The sequence below is a fragment of the Scatophagus argus genome, chromosome 17 (assembly GCF_020382885.2).
Source record: "Scatophagus argus isolate fScaArg1 chromosome 17, fScaArg1.pri, whole genome shotgun sequence".
NCBI lineage: Eukaryota > Metazoa > Chordata > Actinopteri > Scatophagidae > Scatophagus > Scatophagus argus.
In genome coordinates this window covers 8,012,205-8,027,513 of record NC_058509.1, presented here as the reverse complement: position 1 = coordinate 8,027,513, position 15,309 = coordinate 8,012,205, and the positions used below count along the sequence as shown (strand labels likewise).

General features: G+C 41.7%; 3 protein-coding genes and 2 long non-coding RNA genes across 9 annotated transcripts; 2 read left to right on the top strand and 3 right to left on the bottom strand.

Annotated features, from left to right (window-relative positions):
- Nucleotides 1-116: 116 nt before the first annotated feature.
- LOC124074492 (lanosterol 14-alpha demethylase) lies at nt 117-4,919 on the bottom strand. The gene is made up of 10 exons (XM_046417488.1): nt 4,517-4,919; nt 4,305-4,403; nt 3,772-3,948; nt 3,505-3,631; nt 3,172-3,346; nt 2,848-2,967; nt 2,378-2,573; nt 1,722-1,817; nt 1,393-1,561; nt 117-1,285 (listed from the first exon to the last, which is right to left on the bottom strand). Exons 1-10 carry the CDS (start codon nt 4,676-4,678, stop codon nt 1,107-1,109), a joined length of 1,500 nt encoding a protein of 499 aa, XP_046273444.1. The 5' UTR covers nt 4,679-4,919; the 3' UTR covers nt 117-1,106.
- Nucleotides 461-1,624, top strand: LOC124074499. Its single transcript, XR_006845865.1, has 2 exons — nt 461-518; nt 1,485-1,624. It is a non-coding gene; the product is annotated as an uncharacterized LOC124074499 (long non-coding RNA).
- LOC124074498 lies at nt 2,473-15,292 on the top strand. Of its 3 annotated transcripts, none has more exons than XR_006845864.1 (8): nt 2,473-2,611; nt 2,854-2,948; nt 3,154-3,344; nt 3,626-3,689; nt 3,763-3,900; nt 7,453-7,596; nt 7,735-7,835; nt 15,226-15,292. It is a non-coding gene; the product is annotated as an uncharacterized LOC124074498 (long non-coding RNA). The 3 variants fall into 3 exon arrangements; XR_006845863.1 differs by lacking the exon at nt 15,226-15,292 and adding an exon at nt 15,048-15,218; XR_006845862.1 differs by lacking the exon at nt 15,226-15,292 and having other exon boundaries at nt 7,735-8,497.
- On the bottom strand, nt 5,770-12,429 carry krit1 (KRIT1 ankyrin repeat containing). Its single transcript, XM_046417487.1, has 17 exons — nt 12,223-12,429; nt 10,935-11,104; nt 10,648-10,804; nt 10,427-10,519; nt 10,195-10,324; nt 9,866-10,109; nt 9,634-9,749; nt 9,366-9,509; nt 9,098-9,254; nt 8,786-8,893; nt 7,987-8,143; nt 7,752-7,903; nt 7,417-7,583; nt 7,219-7,306; nt 6,915-7,121; nt 6,288-6,404; nt 5,770-6,096 (listed from the first exon to the last, which is right to left on the bottom strand). The coding sequence occupies exons 2-17, from the start codon at nt 11,034-11,036 to the stop codon at nt 6,007-6,009; spliced, it is 2,229 nt and encodes a 742-aa protein (XP_046273443.1). The 5' UTR covers nt 11,037-11,104; nt 12,223-12,429; the 3' UTR covers nt 5,770-6,006.
- rpz2 (rapunzel 2) lies at nt 12,887-15,127 on the bottom strand. 3 transcript variants are annotated; one of them, XM_046417493.1, is made up of 2 exons: nt 14,974-15,127; nt 12,887-13,917 (listed from the first exon to the last, which is right to left on the bottom strand). In XM_046417493.1, exon 2 carries the CDS (start codon nt 13,864-13,866, stop codon nt 13,180-13,182), a length of 687 nt encoding a protein of 228 aa, XP_046273449.1. In that variant the 5' UTR covers nt 13,867-13,917; nt 14,974-15,127; the 3' UTR covers nt 12,887-13,179. The 3 variants fall into 3 exon arrangements, with proteins under 3 accessions (XP_046273449.1, XP_046273451.1, XP_046273452.1); XM_046417495.1 differs by having other exon boundaries at nt 12,887-13,959; nt 14,974-15,103; XM_046417496.1 differs by having other exon boundaries at nt 12,887-14,015; nt 14,974-15,101.
- Nucleotides 15,293-15,309: the final 17 nt, after the last annotated feature.

Below are 15,309 nucleotides of genomic sequence, written 5' to 3'. Positions count from 1 at the left end.
ACTTTAAAACATTTTGAAAGTCTATGTTTTCAAGTGAACTTCAACACTGTTTACAGGCAGTGATGAAGCTCACTAAGCTCATAAATTTGACTCAAGTGTTGACAGAGTGTGGGAGCTGATTTTTGAAAGTTCCTTTATTCAAAGAATTATGAACGTAAATGTTTAAAATTATCAAGTTACTTTCTGCAACAGAAGAACCAAACACTGCAAAGGACAAAATAAATCAAAATATCCTGTGATCAGCGGAATATTTTCTGGACATTTTGCGGAGTTCTAATGAATATCCCAATGGACAAGACAGTTCATCCAGTGACTTGCTGTGACTTTATGTTCGGGTTCCAGCCTCTCCTGCAAAAATCAGTTGGTGTTTGTTAACTCAACGAGGTTCAGGTGCAAAGTTCCCAATTAGTGTAGGCCACCTTTAAAAAGCACCTTTACTCAGAGCTGTGATTCTGTTTGTCTCCTCAAATGCTGGATGACCTGGACTGCAGCACCCGATCTCCCCAGCGAGTTTTAAGGTTAGTCAGTGTGAAAACATCCCACAAACAGCTGATACATAAACTTCCACCTACTTACAGTAGGATCTATTGTAGTGTTCATGTGATTAATGCAATAAAAGTTACGATGGTTGCAGTTTGCCATCAAATGTACAAAAAATTGTCAAGTAGAAATAATGAAGATCATTGGTTAACTGCTTTGTTTTCCGATGAATAGAATTTTCTGGGGCCCAAAGGAATGAATGAAAGAAGCACTCATTAATGTGTCCTTGCCATCAAGGCACTGTATTACTGACCATTTCTGTCCTGAAGAATTCACACTGTGAATATTAGCATCTGTGTTCCAATCAGAGCCACACAGTCAGTGTAATTATCTCTGGAAACACAAGGTTCAAAAACGTTAAAGGAAATTTTGGCATTAAGAAAAAAAAAAAAAGAAGGGGCTGAAAGAACCACAAATAGTAAAAGGATGGACATTTATACAGAGCAAAGTGCATTAATCAGAAACTTCCAAAATTCAAGTCCAAGGAGGTTCGAGCTTCTCTTCACTCGGGATGTTTTGACCGTTTCCTCGTGTCTCTGCTCCCTCTGGTGTTTTCCTTCAGTCTCTCACTGTTGTCTCCTCTTGTATCTGATGATGGGGTTGTGAGGGGTGTGAATCATTGTGGTGTAGTTAATTGTGGGGAAATATCCACCCACCAGGTCAAAGTCATACATGCGCAGTAAAGTGGACCAGATGGTTTTGATCTGTACGTAGGCAAAGTTCTCCCCGATGCACCGATGGCGACCTGAGGAGCACAGGAACAGCGCTGTTTGCCTGTGCGAATTTTTTCTTGACTTTGAAGGAAAAAATAAAACTTTGACACATGAGACAGTATTTTTTTTTTTTCCTTACCAGCTCCAAATGGCACATAGGCAAACTTCTCCCCTGCAGCGGGGTTGTCATTGAGGTAGCGATCAGGTTTGAACTCCATCCTCTGCTCCCAGGTGTCATGCAGACGGTGGTTGACAGTTGGGGAGACGCAGACCTGGTGGCCCACCGGGATGGTGTATCCTGCTGCAGTCTGAGAGAGTTAAGCAGAAAGAAAACTGTTTCTGCACTGGATGGAGAGATTAACTATTAAAAATATCATTTTAATTTTGTTAATGTCAGATACAAAAAATACCAAAACTTCTAGAATATGACTGGATGTGATTCACAGCTGAGTCGACAGGTGTTCTTACCTGAAGAGTGCGAGCCATCCTCATCATGGTCATGATGGGTGGGCGGAGACGCAGAGTCTCCTTCAAACAGCGCTCCAACAAGCTGAGATCTTTTAGCTGTGGACAAAACCAGGACAGTATGAGGACTTACAAACTGTTTCCTTTTGTTTCCCCTAATCTTTATCTCAGCTTGTGAAATTTTCCTGCTGGGTATCAATAAAAGCTACATGAAGGACTGAAACATCTTTGACACAACCTGTCTCCTCTCTTTCCACTTCATACACAGGAAATCAATCAAGACTCATACAGTAAGCCTGAATTTAACACCACCCAGCATCTTGTCACTCAGTAGATACAATCATGTAGGAAACTCTAGAGACAGAGACAGCAAGCAAAACCCTTTAAACACTGACTTATTTAATCAATTCACTGAGAAAGACATGAGACTATTTTGTATTTTGGAGTTACTTAGTTTAATTTAGTTATTTTGTTGAAACAGTTAGTTTTTGTCATGTTTTACATCGGGTTGTAAAGTTATAAGAAAGGCCAGAGTTATTTTTTAACTTACTGTAGTATGATTTAATTTCATTTTAGACATGACGCTGATAATGTTGCGGAGTCTGGTAATTACGACCAACAGAAACTTCAGCACAGGCCCAGTTTGCATCCAGCCTCACCTGGTCGAAGTTGAGTGGAGGCAGGTCTTCTCCACACACAGCACGCTGCTCGGCGTAGCAGCGCTCCTGCAGAGCTTTGTCTCTGGCCAGGAAGAAACCCATCCAGGCGCTGGTGGTGGAGGACGTGTGCTGACCCGCCAGGAGGAGGCCAATCAGCATCCCTGCGATCTCGTTATCATTCAGGGGTCGTCCGTCTCTGAGGGGGACGCAAAGTCCTTTTAAGCATGTTTCAGGGTTGTTATCATACTTTACATGTTTTAGTGCCCATTTTATACAGACACTAACCACATATCACTTTTCAATCTCTGGTAGTGTTGACTGGCCAAGTTACACTTTGATATCCCATTTAAAGTATTAAACCTTGTATCTAACACGACAAGGCAGAAATTTGATCCAACAGCATGAGCTTAGACTTAAAAACCATGATGCAGTTTCCTGAATGACGTCCCTGGATAATGAATCTGTCTTACTTGTAGGTGGCATCGATGAGGGTCTGCAGGATGTCGTCCACTTTCTCTACAGACTGCCTGCGTTTCTGGATCACCTTGAAGAAGATGTTTTTGATCTCTCTGTGAGCTCTGTCCCTTTTCCTAACAAAAAAAAATTGTTATTATTTTTAAACAAATATTCCAACCAGAATAGTACATTGCCGTACATTGTCTTGGTTAGAATCTGTTTCATGCATGGATTTATTTTGTTTTTGTTTTTTTGAATAACTGTTCCAGTGTTTCTGCACTTCCAGTCAAACGAGGTTTGATCTCAGTTTCATCCTTCAGCAGGTCTGTGTGTCTTACCTGAAACTGGGCAAGGGCAGCCAGCCGGGCAGGAGCCAGGCAGCATGACTGAAACCTCCGTCCAGGTCGGCGTAAAGCTGCGCCACTCGCTCATCCAGCATGCTGCGGATCTCCTTCCCATGAAGGCAGCTGCTGGCCGTCAGGATGATCAGCTCAGACAAAGCCTCAAACAGGTCTGAAACGGCCAAATAGTTCATGCAATTAAGTTGGGGCAATTCGTTCTCCTGATAAGGCTGCACAATGACTTGATGTATTCCATAAAACTTTGGGTAAAAGGGACCAAAACCTAGAAGAACAGAATTTTTTAGTTGAGTGATTTGTAAAGGGTCTTACTTCTCTCCCCGCTGTCTCCCCATCTCTTAAAATACTCTATTGTCTCTGCCTCGATGACTTTCACGTGTTCCTTAAAACGAGCGATGTTCAGACCAGTCTTCAACATCTTCTTTTGTTCCAGAAAGATCTGCAGCATTATGAAGAAAGCACGCATCATACAGTGGCTGACTTCATCCAACTGCAGTGTATGCTGATTGATTTTCCTTTGAACGTAACTCCGTGTGGATTTGTTAATGAACGTGATTTCACACTTAACAGTGGACTCACGTTGTTCGGGACGTCGTAGGCTACTCCTTTGCCAAACACTGGAGTGGTCAGTCGGGAGTAGACGTCCTCGGCATTCAGGTCCTCGTTCTTGCTGTTGAACATCAGCGTGGCTGCTTCGCTGCCCAGCAGGTAGGTGAATGTGCTTCCTGCCATGGTGAAACTGAACACAGGGCCGTACTGTGGGTGGAAAAGAAAGAAATAATTATAATTATCCTATAAGTAAGATAATGAGATTTTTATTGTCAGAAATTCATGTATGTGAAAGTTGTCTGTGCGTACGTGCAGACTGTAGCATAGGGCTGCAACTAACATTTAATTTGTCTTTATTTTCTTGATTAAAAGGCCATTTTGAGACATTTAAATTGCTTTTTTTTCCATCACACAGCTTAAACATATTTAGTTTAATATCATATAATATCAGACTAAAAAAATAGTAGGTTACAAGGGTTACATTTAATCTAAAATAAAATGAATTTATCAATAAAACGTGCATATAAATCTACCCATAGTTTCAGTTCTACTGTAACACCTACTTTTTCATAAGCATTTTCAAGAAACTCAATGGGACTTTTCCCAAATGCAATGGCGTGACCCAGGAAGGGGACGCTGGAGGGTATGTAAGGTGGGTATTTCTGCAAAAAAAGAAACATCATAACATTGAATGATAAGTGCAAACTGACAATGCGTTTCAGTGACAATTTATAGCATCCAAATTTTTTTTTTTTTTTGCTCTTAACTAACTTACCAGGTCCTTGTCGGGAGACTGTTTGAGCAGCAACTTGGAGATATATCCCAGAATGAGAGTTATGAGAGAAGCCGCCAGAACCACTGAAGTCAGGTTTTCGTTCATTATCCCAACAGTGTCCCCGAGTAGCCTGCTGCTCATTTCATACAAATGCAGCGACATTTTACCTTCTCCGCTGGATCTGTCCTCTTAAGATAAATGTTTCACAAGCCCGGAAGAACTTCGCCTTGTAGTGGCAAAGTAAAGGATAAAAAAATTAGAAAGAATTGCTTCAAAGACTAAGTGCACTCTTACTCAAAGTTTGCAGATCCTCTGATGTTCATGTTGGAGGACCTTTCGTATTATTGCCCCATCATCTCTACCTGTCAATATCATGGACGTACTGGTCCTGCCCCCGCCTGACCAACAGAGGCTTTCTATTGGCTGTTGAACTCGTGTCCGTCAAGTATCTTCCGCTGTGATTGGCTGGCCGTACCTGAACCGATGTCTTGCTATATGATGTCACCCCCAGCAGGACGGACATGGTCTGCGCCATGGATTGTAAGGGGTTTTGATTGACGTTTATTAACTTAATCATTTTTATTTGGCTTTGAGCTTTTACCTTTCTTTTAAAACACGTTACTGTGTGCGGATAAAAAGTTATAGACCATAATTTATTGAGAAAGTTAGCTACCAAATTTGCACCGTCGTAGTAAAAAAAAAAAAAAAAAAAAAGTGATGCTAACGACCCTTAAAAAAGCTGTCCGAGCAGCTCGATAAAGTTTACTTTACATAATATCTATTTTCTAAAAATTAGGCTTTAATTAGATATCCTTAATTGTTAACCTTATTAATTAAACAGCATACACATTGTTATATATGTTATGCTATACACAAGACGAAAGCACGATATATTCGTTTTGTGGCGTTGTCACAAGGCCCGTGTATTTCTGTAGTATCTTGTTCAGGAGACAAATATTAATACAAGTAAAAGGCACATTCAGTCTATTTTATGATGTAAAATGGATGCGTCACCTATGATTTCCTGCTAATCAAGTGTTTCAGAGTTTAAAGCTGTCATGCAGGGGACTTCAGGGAATTTTATTTCATATCAGTCTTTGGTAGACTTTTTATTTCACTTTCCTCAGTGTAAGGATGTTTGCCATAACAGGCCATGTTATAATTTTCCATCAGTTACTCTTCAGTAACCTTTAAATTCACTTTGTTAATAAAATAACGTAGTTCAAAATTTTCAAGACGAACTGCAATGCATCCTCATTCAATCAGTTTATTAAAACAAAACATTAAATAAACATATTTACACGCAAACAAATTATATGACTCGTCACAAAATACACAATGTGAAGGTGTGAAAGGCGTCTGTAAGCGTAATGTACAAAATGAGGCGTTTCTGGCGAGGCCGATTTTGCTTCATCCAGAGTTATTGCAGTCAAATGACAGTAAGAAGAACTTGCACTGGGATCTTTGGCAGCTGTGGTTTCTTCAGTTTATTAGCCGTAGGCATATTTGTCCGTTATGCCTTTATCAGCTGGAGTCATATGCCCACTCAGTTTCATCAAAAGCTTCACAATAAGGCCGGCCTGTAAGGACATAAAGAACATGAGAGAGACAGCGTTTTAAAAATGTAACTTGACAATACTCATCTCAAGCTATCGTCACTGCGAAGGGACTGTTCTTAAAATGTTAAGCTTTATAAATGCAGTCTGGGCTGGTTTAACACTCATTATTTGTTCGCAAAAAAAATTAAACCTTTTAAAAACAAAGCAGTTACCTGTTTTGTGTGCACAATGAAGTTCATTTTATTGTCACCACTGTGTATCTGGAAGTACTGGTCAGCGTGTCCAAGCTGCCACATGAATGTGCCATACTCTAAACTGATGAGAAGGACCTGGGAGAGCAGAGAGTACATTACATTTTATGGAGATGTTCTGTATGTTTTGTGCAGCCGTGCAGACGTATCTCATGCATGGAAAACCTCAGGAACTTTCTATGGGTTTGAACCATTTTTTTTAACTGCCCAGCATGATTTTCTTAATGGCCAACCCATCAGTGTGTCTGAGTAGTAAGTGAAAAACCACATATCCTGTTTTCACTTCCTACAAAATCACAAAACAACTATTAAAACTGTTCAAGCAGCAAAATTGCAGGTCTTAAATTAACTCATGACCCACATTTCTCTACAACACCGTCTACATCCAAACCTCAGCAAAGTTTGGATACATGAGGGCAAGTAGAGACCAAATTTTTCACTTGTGTGTAAATTTATCTTCATCTAGAGAAGAATGGAGGATTATTGGAGGAATGCACGTGTTAAAAGCTCAAAGCTTTACAGCTGGAGATCACATGGGACAATTTTATGTGAGGCTCAAGTTTAAAACCGAATAAAAGATGGTGATACCTTGGTCTCCATATTCATGAGGTGCAGCCCTTTTGTGTTGACCCCGACATAGACGCGAATGACCTTGTGGTTGCTGGCGCTGGCCTTGGTGTAGACCTGCCCGGTGAAGAAGGCTGCTCCATAGGTCGGGATGTCCCAGCAGTTCTGCAGGAAGAGTCGCTGTAGGTGGTGCATCTCTTTACTCACACCCTCGCTGGTGCTCAGGGCCTATCAGAGAGGGAGGGAGAAGCCTGTCAATCAAGCCAGCAGTGGGACTTCATTTAAGGACGAACAGGAATTTTTACAATAAAAACTTGGAGCGTACTTTGTATTCATGCAGTATCCTGTTGGTCCAGTGGTATGCTTTGCTTTTCACCTTGGATATCGGCACAATCGATTTCAGGTTTTCCTCACTGTTAAAAACAAAACAGACAAATGCTGAGCAGCATTTTCTATGCGCTGAAAAAATGAAGAAATCATTGTTCGGTTGTTGACAGAAATAAGATCTGAAACAGTGTTTTACTTGAGGAATCCTTGCTTATGCTTCTTGCTCTCATAGTTGCCATAGATGATCTGCAGCAGGAGGCTGGCCAGTGTGATCAGTTTGCTGTCCGGAGCAGGAAAGAAGCCCTTCAGGAGGCAGTGTCGGGCCTCATCGAAAAGAATGAGGATGGCCAGAGGATCCTCCACCTGGAACAAAACAGTAAGCAGTGGATTGAGGACTAACACCTGTGTTGAGTAACCATGTCAATCACAATCCCACATTGCTAGTCAAACTGTCTGCCCTGAACTAAAATACAAGCTATAAACAAGTGGCTTTTTTTTTTTTGTCTTTTTGCAGCACAATAAGTGAGGAACCTTTTTCTCAATTTCAAGAGGCAGCCGAACGTCCCTGCGGAGGAAGAGCTGAGGCGTTTCCCTCTGAGGATCCAGCACCGTCAGGTCTGTCACTATCTCCGTCCAGATCCGCAGGTGCTGCAGAGGCTTGTGGTACGGCTTCAGCTGCAGGTCTGACACACAAAATGAACACACCCTGTTAGCCACAGGTTGAATTAGAGAGCAACTCCAGCACTTGTCCTACGAGTGAACTCACGGAGGTTCTCAGAGCAGATCCAGATGGTAAAGTACTGCTGGGTGTCCTGCGAAAGTCGCATGCCTTCCATGATCTGCTGCACTGTTGTGTTATTGCCATGCTTTAGCTCCACAGAGCGATATGAGCCGTCCATGCGGTAGATGCGCACCTTCTCATACTGTGGAACATAGAAACACACATGCATACAAACCATAAACAAGAAGACAAGAAGTGAAGCAGCTCAGTCCATTTGTCATGAAAGAGTAAAATTTATTTTAAAACTACAATTCCCACCATGTGATTGTTGCAGGAATTCTAGAGTTAGGGCTAATAATGTTTTTTGGAAGGTCAATAATGTTTTTTGGAAGGTGACCTCTGACCACCAACAAACAGGGACGGATGGCTGACAACCCAAAAACATAATACCTCCAGCCATGGTCACCCTCTGTGCTTAGGCATAATACTTGAGGAGATAGCCCCATCTAGTGATCAGCGGATTTAACTGTCACAAAAATATGTACTTGCAAAATCAGTAAGTGTCACCCTCATTGATGACTTTATTTTTGTCAAAATCCATGTATTATGTACAAGTGTACAACTAATGGTTGGGTTTCGATAACAGACTTAATGTGGGACAATGGGACTACAGTGAACAATCTTTTACCAGTAAAGGTTCAAGCTGATAAAAAAAATATGCCCACACGGTTAAGCAAAATGGGGGCTGCATTAGATCGGCATCAAAACGAATATTCACTTACATGCTGCTGGTAGACTGGTGTACAAATGGAGTATTTAGATTAAAGTGTATTGTCTGACTCACAGGTTTGCTGTTGGCTTGCTGCAGAAGCTTCACTGTCTCCTCCCATTCGTTCTGCTTGTTCTCCTCACACACTTGCAGAGGGGATCTCTTCTGCTGGTCTTCAATGTGCTTTTGGAAGGAAAGCAAATATCAGTATTTCAAATGAAAAAGCAGTTTACAAAGTAATCAACCTTTTCTAGAACTCTACATCTGATTAAATGTTCTATGTTAACTTTTTTGATTCTTCACTGCTTTTGATTCATTGTTCCTAGTAAAAAATCGTGGATGCAGCTGCAGTAGTGACACTGATATCATGTTAATCAGGTTTCGTACCCGGTCGATCTCAGGATGCTGCAGCAAGAGCTGCACTATCTCTGCGTGGCCTCCTCGGGCTGCGAAGTGCAGAGGGGAGCTGAGTTGTCCATTGAGCAAGTTTGGATTACAGTTACCTTTTTCCAGCAGGAGTTTGGTCGCCTCAACTTTACCGTGCCTGGACAGAACCAAACAAAATTTAATCAAAGCTCATAATTCACAAGACAAACAAAGGAAATTAGAACTTATAAATGCTTCAAACTCTCTTGGGGTATGAGATCAAACTCACCAGCATGCGTAGTGAATGGGAGCCCAGTGGTCGCTGTCCAGCTGCTTGACCGAGAAACCGCTGTCCAGAAGCTTAGAGAGCAGCTCTGTGTCTCCTTCACAGGCGCTGCGGTGGAGGGGGAAGTCATCTACCCATTGGCGCTCCCTGTAGAGGATTTTATTTATAAAGTTTCCTTTTTTTTTTTTTTTAGACTGAGTGATGTGTATGGAAAAAAAATGAGAGATGAAAAATTAATAACAATGTGGTTTATGTAAGAATAAACCCTCACTTGTCTTCTGTCACACAGTTAGACCCATGTTGCCACTTCTCCCTCTTGGGGATCTGGATCTTGGAGTAGTCAGGTGCTCCAAGCCCAAAGTACGGGTTGATGATAACTTTGTCCACCTGAAAAGACAGGCAGGAGAACCAGGAGTGAGAAAAGGGAGGGTTAGACAACCAATTTCCCATCAAATATATCCATTTTTCACAATTTTCTCAGGTAGTAAGTACAGCCGACTCACTCGGTTGGTGTATTGCAGGTCAGAGCCATAAAGCGGGTTGAGGATGCACATGTCTGCCTTCTCCAGTGACATCATCTTGCTTTTGATCTCCAGAGCAGTGTAGCCCATGTGCAGACCCTCGTCACTCAGTTTGCCCTCACTGCTGTAGGCAGGGTTGCTGACATTGGTCTTCACCCGCTCCACAGGTGCTGGTCTGAACAGAGCGGGGATGGCGTGAGGCACGGTGTGCTGCTCTGCTAACCATCTGTGGAGGTCGAAGAGGCAAAGTTACAGCTCTGTTTTCTCCAAAAGGCCTCATCCAAGAAGACCAGACCATTTTCAATCCTCACTTGTCTAATGCTAAAAGCATCTTGGAGGTGATGGAGCAGAAGTGAACGCTGGTCTCACTGCACACACGCATGATGTCCTGGAAGCAGTAGAAGCTCGGGCTACCGGCACTGTAGACAGGCTTGCTGTTGTCTGTCAAGAATGATTTCATAATATACATCATGTACAGCTGGAGCAATATTTGAAGCATCTGTTCAGTAAGGGTGAGTCTTTGTTTTTGTTTTTTTTGCTCACCTTTAACACTGACTGGCACAACAAAAAGCGAGGCTTCCTTCCCTTCATTGTCTCCATCAAGGGGGAATTTCTTCATATGCACCACACGCTTTCCTGAAACCCAAAACTGTGTTTAAATAGGGGTTTCCAACCTGAGACATCAAGAACATCCTAAAGGGTTGAATAAATGTGAAGATAACTCAGAGTGGGAAACAAAGATGTCATAAATTTCCCACACTCACCTATGAAGCCTTGGTTATTGGATATGGGTCTGATTGTTTTGTCAACATAATCCAATATGGACTTGGATTTGTCTCCTCCTGCTTGGATCTTTGTCGCTAGGAGGACTTTCTTTCTTTTCTTCTCCTTTCCTTCCAAAGGCACTTCAATCAGCAGAATCTTTGTAGGAACCAAAGGAAACTGGATTAAGAACTGGTCTTGAAAGGTGGTTAAGTCTGAAATCTATTTAGAAATTATTGGTTGTCATTGAGACCAGCAGGTGACCTGTTGTCTGACCCAGCACACTTACCTCATAGGCTTTGGCTCTGTACTCCTTTGAGCTCAGGCTGACTTGATTCTTTGGGCGAATGACAGCAACAAACACATCCTCCAGGCAGTCCTCGTTGCCCATAATGCTGACTTTTCCTCAGTCCTGATAAAGCATTCTAAACAAGGGCCAAATACTGTGGAGAGGCATCCCTGACACAGAAAATCAAAAGGGGAGTAAATGTTATCACAATTGTTGAGATAAGTTACTTCATGCTGATAAGACTGATATCCAGCTTGTATATGTCAAGGTTACAGCAGGGCAAACGCAGTTAACATACACATCGGAAAGCCTGTTGATGCTTTATGCAATATTTAGGCTAATCTAAGTTTAACATACATTTTCAGCACCTGCTTTGATAATCAATTTAGTTTTTCATGGCATACATTAGAAGAGCATACCAAACATAATCTAGTTACAGCTTTTCTAATGTGAGGATTTACTGCTTTTCTTTGTTTCTCTTACTGATCATAAGCTGAACTGAATATTTTGGAGTTTTGGACTGGTGGACCAGAAAAATCAAGAAATTGAGCTTTAGAAAACTGTGATGAATTTTACAGATCAAAAAAATTGTCTAATGATTGAGACAATAATTCGCATTAATCAATAATGAAAATAGTTGTTAGACTTGTTAGGTCATTTCTCATTTCCCAAAGGAGGTTCAAATAACTTATTACTTGAAAGCACCAAACCAGGCGACGTTTAAAGTACATAGCAACTGCGATACTTGATATGTTAAGTGTCTTGTCCGCCTTAAGACTGCGGTATCATATATAGAGGCTTATGACAGCTTTTACATGCCCTATGGGCGCGGGTTGTTATAATGCATTTCGCAGGTATCTGCAATTCAAAACAGATTTCAGGTTTAACCCACTCTTTAAACGCAAGAGAAACTTGCGTTTGAAAAAAAGTTGACTGTATTTATTGTAAAGGAAGCAGCATATTTTAAAGCGAAAAGAAACAAAACAGAGTCGAGTAAAGCACTGTCAGACATCAGTAACCCATGGTTCAGACATCAACTTGTTGAGTTCAGAGGGGGGTCACGCCCCGGAAACCAGGCACTCTGTTGTATTTAACTTTAACCAACAGTTATTACACAAATTGTTTTAAATATTTAGACTATATCCCGGCGCTACTGGGTCCAGCCCGCGTTCATATGATATATGTTAGTGTACAAATACGACCAACTTGTTGACCTGAATCAGCAGCTGTAGCTGGGATGCTACACTCATCATCACCGCTTTTCCGCTCGTTCAGCAGCGAAACTTACCGAAAATGATGTGACTTTTCCACAGACAGACCTAACGCAGCTTTTATCAGGTCTCGATAAGCTTCACTTTGAGAAATGTAACGGTCCGCCGCCTGGAGCCTGCTCCAGGTAAACTTACAGGGCTGATATTGTGGTTGAAGTGGTAGCAGGCCTGTGACTTAGGGCAGGTCTCCAGCAGAGACACAACAGAGGAGTCGCGTTTCGTCTGATTACCGGAGCGCCGGATGGACAACAGCGACCTCTGGCGGCGAGGGGGACTCAGTGTGGCAGCGTAAAATAATCTTATCTGCTACAGGTTTCAGTATTCCTGAACTGCACCTGCTTTCTAAATAAATTTAAGCTGTTTTGTAAGTATTCTATCAACTACTTATTTTTGCTAAGAGCTCTCTTTTTTCTCTTAATTATTACCACTATCTGCTAACAAACTATAAATGAACTGATTAATTATCCTTAGAGGTATGGGCAGGTTTTGGGCATTTCTTTTTTTTTTAGTTTTATAGTTTTTCTGATATTATTTCATTTAGGGTAAAGTATATTCAACAGAATATTTATAGGGAGGGGGTATGTTCTGTGTTTTGTTGATACAAATTCTTAATCCATTTTGAATTAAGGGCACCCAGCCCAACCACCAAAAATTCAATGGGTCTCAAAAACATACAACTGGAACAACAATAATTTATATATTTTAATTGAAGAGTTGATATAAAACTTCAGCATTTATTGACATACTGAAACACAAAGAAGCTGAAACATATAGTGGTCTCTTTGAAACAAATTATAACATGACGTTGATACAGTAATGAAAATGCTGTACAAATGCTATGCAGCTCATGTGCCCAAATCAAAACAAAGCTTTGGTTTTATTATATATATATATTTATATAACATCATTTATAGTTTTTCAATTGGTCCACAGCTGAGATTACTCAGTGATGCCACCAAACCCAGAAAACATCTTCAGGATGAGGTGACTTTGCACTGACTAAGTGCCTCCTGCAACTTCTTCTGGATGTCCTCCACCCTCTTGGCCCACTTTTCCCGCACCTCATCTTCGTCATCCTCTGTAACAGCTGTGTAGGCCATAAGGGCGATGAGGCCCATGTGGAACAGGTGGGCGATGTGTGAACAGTGGCGCTCCATGATTTCACGGTTGCCATCACAGTTGTCCAGGTACACCTTCAGCAGGGTTCTTCCAAACAGCAGATTGGTACCCATCACACCGCGGTAGTACACATCAAGGCTCATATCACTCTTGTCCCTCTCATAAACCTTCTCAAAGGTTTTCATGTAGCGCTGGGTGTTGTCCGGATCTTTCTTTACGTGCGCCACCATGGTGTTGAAGGCAGCATACTGGTGCTTGATGTATTCCTCGTACTTGCCATAGGTTTCGTTCACCTCATCAATGCGGATCCTTTTTAGGCATTGGTGGTTCTTTTGAGAGATGTTCTCCAGTTTGGTGTTGATTTCCTGGAAATCCTTGTCTAGAGGATGTCCCTCCTCGGTAATCAGGCCCTTGCGAGCCACCCCAACCAGGGAGGAGACTATGCCAAAGATGGGGTCAATGGAGGAGGCAAAGGAAGACACCTTCTCAACGCAGCACAGCACCTTGCCTATAGTTTTCTTGATCTGTCCTGAGTCAGCCATCACCGCTGCTTCTCTTCTGCCACGTTAAGGTTCACGCAGTGAGTCTGGAGGCTGGAGGGATGAAAAGGCAGCGCATGTTCTTAGCTTCAGATTCTGATGATGAAATGAGAGCTTTAACTAAAGGATTGGTCACAGAAGGTTGCTTCTTCCTGCATTACAGAAAAAACTGAGCTCAGGGCTAACTCTCAGGTTGCTGGTGCTGCAGCCCACATGTCACCAGCTGCTGCACATACACCATACTGTTGAGGGTATCATCTTACACTGTAATGTTGCTAGCAACAGGTTACAGCGACAACTTGTGTTGTTTGCAGTGATACACAGTGTCAGAGCAGAGAAGGAAACAAGCGTGACAAATAAAATATTTTCATTACTGATTGATTGTATCATCATTTTCTACTAGTTCAAAAATGCTCCCAGTTTAATGTCATAGAAGCCTAAGAAGCAAATATTCACATCTGAGATGTGTGACCAAGTACGTTTTTGGTACTTAAAGAAAAAAAACAACGTGATTAATCATCGTTTTTGTAAACCAACAAATCAATTAATCGACTGATTGTTGAAGCCAAACGGAAAACTTGTTCTCTACAAATGAAGTACTGTGTTTTGGGAGGTTATTTTCCAACATTGTTTTCTGCAGTAATACAAATGACATATCAGAAATCTGCTGCTAGTTCCTGGTACCAAAGACCCAAATCCAACTGTAATGCATCTTTCTCATAGTTTTGGCATTAATCATACTTGTCAGTGCTGTCCTGCTGGAAAAATATCTCAAACAACCACAAGAAACAACAGTGGGTGTGTCTTCATAGTAATGCAAGAAAGACTGGAAATAAACAAATGGTTACAGGCCTCGACCTTTCATATGTCATGTTCAATAGTTTAGGAAACTCCCAGTGGCTATTTCCCACCTTTAACTTGAATTCCGAATGTTTCACTTTCTTCTCACGCTTGTTTCTTTCATTTCCTGATTCCCAGCCACACAAATAAACCTCTTTGTCATTCATTTCAAGAATCCTAGCTGATTCAGTTATCACACAGAGTTTTAACATCCTTCAGAATCAGATCACAGATAACGCACTGAGCCGACAGATTTTTTTCTTTACTCACCAGAGATAAAACTGTTCGTGTGCCTCTGTTTATTGAAAACGTCTGAGTCTCCTTTCCACCATTTTCCTCCCTAGCTCAATGAGGACGGCCCCTTTCTGCCAAATAGGGACGTTACAACGAGGAAGTGACTCATGCATGCCCTGTGCTGATTGGATGAGGGAGGGGGTTCTTCAGATGCACTGCAGCTGCGAGCTCCAACCACAGGCTGCAACACTGCAGACTATCCTTTTCATTGTGTTGTTTTGGTTGTAGGTCCCCACACCTTCCAAGCCAGCATGATGACACCACAGAAGTTATCGCTACTCCTTTACATGACATGATAACCATAGAGGTTTA